This window comes from Arachis ipaensis, chromosome B06 (genome assembly GCF_000816755.2).
Source record: "Arachis ipaensis cultivar K30076 chromosome B06, Araip1.1, whole genome shotgun sequence".
In the NCBI taxonomy this organism is placed as follows: Eukaryota; Viridiplantae; Streptophyta; class Magnoliopsida; order Fabales; family Fabaceae; genus Arachis; species Arachis ipaensis.
Genome location: NC_029790.2, coordinates 5085712 through 5092977, shown reverse-complemented (window position 1 = coordinate 5092977; position 7266 = coordinate 5085712). Strand labels below are relative to the sequence as shown.

The 7266-nt window shown below is 35.0% G+C and overlaps 2 protein-coding genes across 2 annotated transcripts in view; one reads left to right on the top strand and one right to left on the bottom strand.

Moving 5' to 3' along the window:
• On the top strand, nucleotides 953-2005 carry LOC107645507 (UDP-URONIC ACID TRANSPORTER 1; the record flags this gene model as incomplete). The annotated part of the gene is given in 2 exon segments (XM_016349550.2): nucleotides 953-1344; nucleotides 1529-2005. Coding segments are annotated over 2 exon segments (558 nt in total), but the record flags the coding sequence as incomplete, so codon positions are not given.
• Nucleotides 3110-7266, bottom strand: part of LOC107645505 (calcium-transporting ATPase 4, plasma membrane-type) — a 9341-nt gene continuing 5184 nt past the window's right edge. The window contains exons 2-7 of the mRNA XM_016349549.2: nucleotides 6807-6861; nucleotides 4780-6719; nucleotides 4539-4697; nucleotides 4244-4415; nucleotides 3858-4156; nucleotides 3110-3723 (exon numbers count right to left, since the gene is read on the bottom strand). Of these exons, the coding sequence (XP_016205035.1) occupies nucleotides 3415-3723; nucleotides 3858-4156; nucleotides 4244-4415; nucleotides 4539-4697; nucleotides 4780-6719; nucleotides 6807-6861 (2934 nt within the window). The 3' untranslated portion in view covers nucleotides 3110-3414. The remainder of the gene's footprint in view (nucleotides 3724-3857; nucleotides 4157-4243; nucleotides 4416-4538; nucleotides 4698-4779; nucleotides 6720-6806; nucleotides 6862-7266) is intronic.

Here is a 7266-nt window from a genome sequence, read left to right as displayed (position 1 = left end):
AATTCGTAATTTTTTAGATAAATATAGAAATATTATATCATTTGAATTATAATTTATTGACATTAATATATATGATATTAAATAATTTAATTAAATATATTAAATTATTTAATAATTTTTAAGTATTATCTTTAAATAAAGATATATTTTTATATAAGCACACACTCTTAACTTAATTAATTATACTTAAAATATTTTTCGTTATCAAACTAAAAAAGGCAAGGAGTAAACATGTAAACATCCCGAAAATTCAGAAATTGTTTGGTTGGTGGTATGGCCATATAAATATTGTGGGGGCCCTCAAATTGACATTAGGGTTATTCATTTTTCGGTCCTTTTATTAGTGATTTAAAATTCAATGTTAACATACGTAATCGGTAATCTTATGTGAACGAAAAGAAAAAAAATTGTTAAAAAACAATTAATAACAATCATCTCTCTTGTTTGGTCATTTGTTCTTTTTCTTTTTCTTAAAAAAGAATAGAGCAATATCCCACAAAGAAAGAGAGCTATATAATGTCATTAGAAAAATAAAACAAAACTTTTTGCCAAAAATTATAATTTGTCCAATGATAAAAAAAAATGGCTAAAGCGATTTTTTCATTTTTATGTATACACTAAGATTAGTCATCAAAATCAGACTAATATATAATACATATTAGAACACAAATATATGTTAAAAATAAATTAAATCACACATATATTTATACACAAATACATTAGTGACTGATTTTAATAGCTAATTTTAGTATATAAATAATATTTTTGACAAATTTAATATAACAAAATGAATATAACAATAATGCATTTGCCATCTAAGCCTCTATTTTCTTTTTTCATTAACAATATTATACTCCAAATTGTCCTTTGGAGCACATTACTAATAATAAGCATAAACACTAGCATTAACATTGCAAAATGAAATCTAAAACTATTGCACTTTTTTGGGTGCTTCCTTGAAGATGTCAAACACAAAATTTCCATAAATAGCCTACTCCATTAGTAATAGCATCCCCTAATTTCCACTTAATTATGTTCCACAGGCTTTCAAACTATATTCTTCTCTGATAATTGAATTGAATCACTAGTTAGAACAATTATTTATTATTAGAAAAACCAACAAGTTCAGTTAAATCTCATTGAGGGTGATAAAACAAAAACAAGAACAAAAAAAAGTGAGCCCTTTCTTTTTCCTTTTCTTTTTCTTCTTCTCTCCATCATAAAAAAATCACACCAACAACAACATCAACAGAGGTTTCATCAATGAGTACACATGCTTCTTACAACATGAGATCCAAATCATACTATGAAAATGATATCAAAGGAACAATGAAAGATATTGGGGTAAGTAACTTCACTTCACACCAAATAAAAGAAAGGGGAAAAAAAAATGTAAATTGAAAAAACAAAGACAACCCAAAATTCAAAAACAGAAAAAGACAACATCTTTTTCTTTTAATTATTATTCTCGTTTATAAACAATGGCAAAGTTGAATGAAATGAAAAAAATTTGGTGCAAAATTTCCAGGGTGGGAAGATGGTGTCTTCCGGAACAACAACAGCAACGGGCAGCAAGGAGAATTTCTTCATCTTCTCCCTTGTGAGCCTTTGGTATTCGTCAAACATTGGTGTGATCCTTCTCAACAAGTATCTTCTCTCAAACTATGGATTCAAGTTCCCAATTTTCCTCACAATGTGCCACATGTCAGCGTGCGCGGTTCTCAGCTACATTTCCATTGTGTTCTTCAAAGTTGTGCCTCAGCAGATGATCAAATCCAGGTCCCAGTTCATGAAGATTGCAACTTTGAGCATTGTTTTTTGTGGGTCTGTTGTTGGAGGAAACATCTCTCTTAGGTATTTGGCTGTTTCTTTCAATCAAGCTGTTGGGGCGACCACGCCTTTCTTCACGGCTGTTTTTGCGTACCTTGCAACGCTCAAGAGAGAGGCTTGGGTTACATATGCTGCTCTTGTTCCTGTTGTTGCTGGGGTTGTCATTGCAAGTGGGGTATGTTGCTCTTTTTGTGTTTGTTGTTATGTTTCAATGAAATTGGAATCTTCTATGTGTGATGATCTCAGCCTATTCTTTTTTTCTTTGGTGATTTAATCTTCTTATGGTCATGTATGTTTTTGTTGATTCATTCATATTGGTGTGTGGATGTTGATCTTGTGATGCCACTCCAGATCTGGAGTCATGCTGATGAACAGATTGGATTGGATTTGATTAGATGATGGGTTGTTTGTGGGATTTGGCTGATCTGTGATTTTATTGGAATTCTTATAAGCATTTAATTTCTTAGGATGCAGAAAGTGAAGTGCAACGTGCTTCTAATTTGATGAGATCTCAATGTTGAAAGAGCTATGCCAATATGTGACAATTGGAGTCCTTTTTATTTATTGATTTTTTTTAAATTTTTTCTTCTGAACCTGGAAATGAGGAAGTGAACGGGAAAAACTCTCAAGCTACTTTACTAATTATCATGCTATGTGTCATTCAATCATATGATTATAACATCCCAAAACTTGTTATGAATTACGCTCTTCTCAGTTATCTCTTGTATAAGTATGCGTTGCACTATAAGTTAATATGTTTGTCATACTCTTAATTCCTGTATTCTACTGTAGTCTAATATTTATTCTATATTCTGAAACATGATTCTTTTGTAGCGTGACTAGTAGTAGGTGCGAGGAGAGTGATTTTTATATGTTATTTCGTTGTATCTATTCTAGCACATGAACTGATGAACATGGACATGGACATGTATTTGTTCCTAGTACATTTTGTCCTATGTAAACGTGCCAATATTTTTTGGCTTGAAGTAACTTGAAGCATAAGAAATTATGTTTAGAAAGATCTTAGGGACGACTTTTAAAAATTAAACCAGAAGTAAACACTGCTCATGAATTAGAAGATTTGGAAGTTGGAATCACTTCAACATTTTGCAACATTTGCATCACATGATTCTTTCATAAAGGAGCTGATAAGCTACTTGCATGTTTTCAAGCCTTTTTTTTAATCATATAAATAAAAATAGTTATAATGTCATGTATCAAGTGTATCAGACAATTTCTCAAAACCCTTTAGAGATAGAATTTCCATGCTAAGTATCACTGGGCCTGTATCACCTCAACTATCACATTACAAATAAAATAAAATAAAATAATTAAATTTGTCAAATATTTCACAAGGTGATGCGCATTCAGTGACCAAGAGCAACTGAAAATTTCTCCAAATAGTAAATAACTGCATCAATGACACTGTAGGGTATAGTTAGACCTTGTCAATGTTCAACCAATTTCTTTTAGTGAGATTAGTTTCCCCAAAAAGAGGGGAAAAGAGAAAGAAAACAAATAAAATTAGTACACCAAAGTTGTGAAAGTGAAAAGGATGGAAGACAACCGAATTCTGATGACATTTTAAGCTAGTTCAGGACCAGAAGGCAGTGCCTCATATCCATCATGGTGATGCTTAATAGCAGAAGCTCTTTCAATTGGAATGCACTTGATTATAGCAGCAAGCGGCATGCTAACTACACCAATTGCAATACTGAGTAACCACATTTGCCAGTTTAGAGGGACAGTGCTGGCAAAAGTTCCCAAGAACTCAACTATTATCACTTGAAACACCGCCGTCGCGAAAATTATCCCCAAGAATATCCAGCTCCCAAACATGCCTCTGAATACATTTATCTTTTCCATGTCTCTGCTGTTTATCTCATTGAACACCTGGGGAAAAAGGAGACACAAATGTATCAAAAGAATCAAAACGAGCTTATCAGTATGGAATCAATCAAGACATGTTTGATAATTAATCTCCATAATCAGTATTTAAAAGCAAGCATGATGCATGCAAAGTATACCTGGCAAAATACAAAGGAGTTAAATATCAAGGTGTTGAGCACTTTAGTTGCATCTGGACCACTAATATTGAGTAGCTTCAGCCCATCAAAGGTTAGAATTCCAAGGACAATTAACTGATATATACTTTGACCAATGATATTCCTCCACATGGTTTTGGTTATAAAGCTTGCTCCCCTTGTAACTGGGGCCCTTTTCATAAGTCCTTCATTAGGAGGTTCAGTAGCAAGGGCTAATGCACCCAATGTGTCCATAATCAAGTTAACCCAAAGCAACTGCACAGCTGTGAGTGGTGCAGATCCTGAAAGTTGAAAAGAATACTATTATTAATGTTGTTTGAAACGAATTTAACAGAATTGAGGCAAACAAATCCTGTAAACCAACGAACCTGTGATGCATGCTGAAACAAAGTTGATAACCAGAGCAACAATGTTAACCGTTAACTGGAACTGCACAAATTTTTGAATGTTTATGTACACTGCTCTTCCCCATTTGGCAACATTGACAATGGTGGTGAAATTGTCATCCATTATAATCACATCAGCATTTTCTTTTGCAACCTGTAAAATGTGTTCCAACCAAAAAAAGAAGGTATTAGATACTGATAACATCAACCAGGAAGTGCAAGAAAATATAACCAGAAATTTAGAATGCAATAAAATACACAAGGAAGTGGCACATACCTCTGTTCCAGCTATGCCCATAGCAAGTCCAATGTCTGATTCATGCAATGCAGGAGCATCGTTGGTTCCATCGCCGGTAACAGCAACAACCTCACCAAACATACTCCTCAAATTGGTTACTAACTTATGCTTGTCAAGTGGTAAGGATCGTGCCATCACCTGAAACAATGTAAAGTACCAAAGAATGTCAATCATCCGAAAAGATAATTAAAAGCAACAGAGTCTGCAATGAGATCAGAACCTGAATTCTTGGTATAATATCCTTCATTTGCTCTGGAGACAAGTTACGAAATTCTGGTCCTTCAATTGCTACACCACCCTCAGTAAGTATACCACATTCTTGAGCTATAGCTCTGGCTGTATGAATGTTATCACCAGTGACCATCCGGACAGTTACTCCGGCGGCTAAACAAGTTTGAACTGCTTCCCTTACCCCAGGGCGTACAGGATCCTTGATTCCTACTACGGCTATCAGAGTATAGCCACTGTCAGGGATATTGATATCCCCTTCGGTTTCATTTATATCTTTGACAGCCAAACAAAGAGTTCTCAAAGCTTCAGAGGCAAAGCCATTTATAACAGCAGTTACATTATCTGCTTGGTCTTCAGGAAGGTCAACAACTTCTCCATTGTGGTCAATGATTTTGTTGCACATTTTTAATATTATCTCTGATGCACCCTTGCAGAAAGCTCTGACTCCTCCATCCGGAAGAGCCACAAGCACAGACATCTTCTTCCTCACTGAATTGAAAGGCTCAATCTTGAGTATCTTATACACTCTACGCTGTTCATCAAAATCAGCACCTAAAAGCAAGCCAAATTCCATCAATGCTGATTCTGTTGGAGTTCCCAATATTGTGTTATTTCCATCTTTATCCTTAACTACTTCAGCAGATGTATTTTGACATATAGCCTGAGAAAGGATGCTTTGTACTCCATCAGGTATAGTTGTTTTCAGTTCATCTGCACTCTCTTTACTTTTTATATGCGTCGCTTTTTCGCATATCCATATTTTATTGACTACCATATGGTTAGTGGTTAATGTCCCTGTCTTATCTGTGCAAATGCAACTACTTGAACCCATAGTCTCACAGGCAGAAAGGTGTCTCACAAGTGCCTTGTCATTCATTAATTTTTTCATAGCGAAAGCAAGACTGAGTGTCACAGCCAATGGTAATCCTTCAGGAACCGCAACCACTATTATGGTTACAGCAATAGCAAAGAAGTCCAGTAGCTTCAATGCATCATTTGAAGACCAACTTGATATGTCACCATTAATTGCTTTCTCAGCAAGAAATCTGATTGTCAACACCACGAATGTCAGGCAAGCAAAAGATAAACCAATTTTACCAATAATTGTAGCAACTCCATTCAATTTCACCTGCAATGGTGTCTCATCCTCTCCACCCTCATTTAGAGTTTCCATCAATTTTCCCCATTCAGTCTTCATGCCAACTGTCGTAACTAACATCTTTCCCTGACCATCCTGCACTTTGGTTCCTGAGAGAAGAAAAGGCTTTTCTTCATTCACATTTACAGGTTCACTCTCACCTGACAAACTCGATTCGTCTATAAGTAAAAAGTATCCTGATATATACAGCCCATCAGCTGGAACTTGATCTCCGGTCGACAAATGAACGATATCACCAACTACTATATCATATATTGAGATCTTCTGCCTTTTTCCACCCCTGGTGACATGAACAAAGATCTTCTTCTTCTCTTTATCTAAATCTCTGAACTGTAGGGATTGCTGGTAGTCACTGACAGCAGTAACAATGACAACCAAAAAAATACTAAGTATGATTCCTACACCGTCATATGTTCCTTTTGGAAACCCTTCAGTAGCGATCCCTACACCAATAGAAACTACAGCACAAACTATAAGAATGATTAGAGTTAAGTCCTGCAGTGCATCCCACACAAACATCAGGAAGCTTCTAGAAGGTTTCTCTGTATAACGGTTGACTCCATAAACCTTTTGTCTGGGATCTATACTCTCTTCACTGATACCTTCATCCACTGAGACTGCAAGTTTCCTTGTAATAGCTTCAACTCCACCAATATTCATCAAGTTCTTATAATCATGTCCACGAACAATAGCTGCGATTTCATCGGGATGAATGCCAAAACCAGCTTGTCTTGCCTCTTCTGGTAGCTTATATTCAACTCGACTACCCGCTGCACAAGAAAACCAGATGAACTAACTAAGCCTGTAAAGAAACAAATAGTTCTAAAGCAACAACTTTTGAAATTTGAGCACCATACCATCAATGAATTGCAATGCTGCCTTTTGAACATAGAGAGCAATCCGAATTTTTTCCTGATGGAGAATATACAGATATAATATAGCCAAACTGCTAATAATAGATTCACAGTATACTCAAAGATGGGAAGCCATATCTCTTATCACTATAGAATACATTATCGTAAATCATGTCAAATTGACACTTATTTCATTTCATTAAATCAAATGCTAAAACTGAATTTTGATATCATTAAGGAAATGCTTTCATGAAGTTCTCGGTTAAAATCTTATATCAAGTTACTCTCTTCATCCTGTTTTCATTTATCATATCTAATTCTGGTAAGTGCTAGTTAAGCTAAATATTTGAAGTCATCAAATTTCCTTTCTAGCAGTATCAAATGTCCATTTGTTTTTACTTTATAGTTTTCCCATAAGGGAGGCCTAAATGATTATATGTGAGAGTGGCAGATAAAGATATAA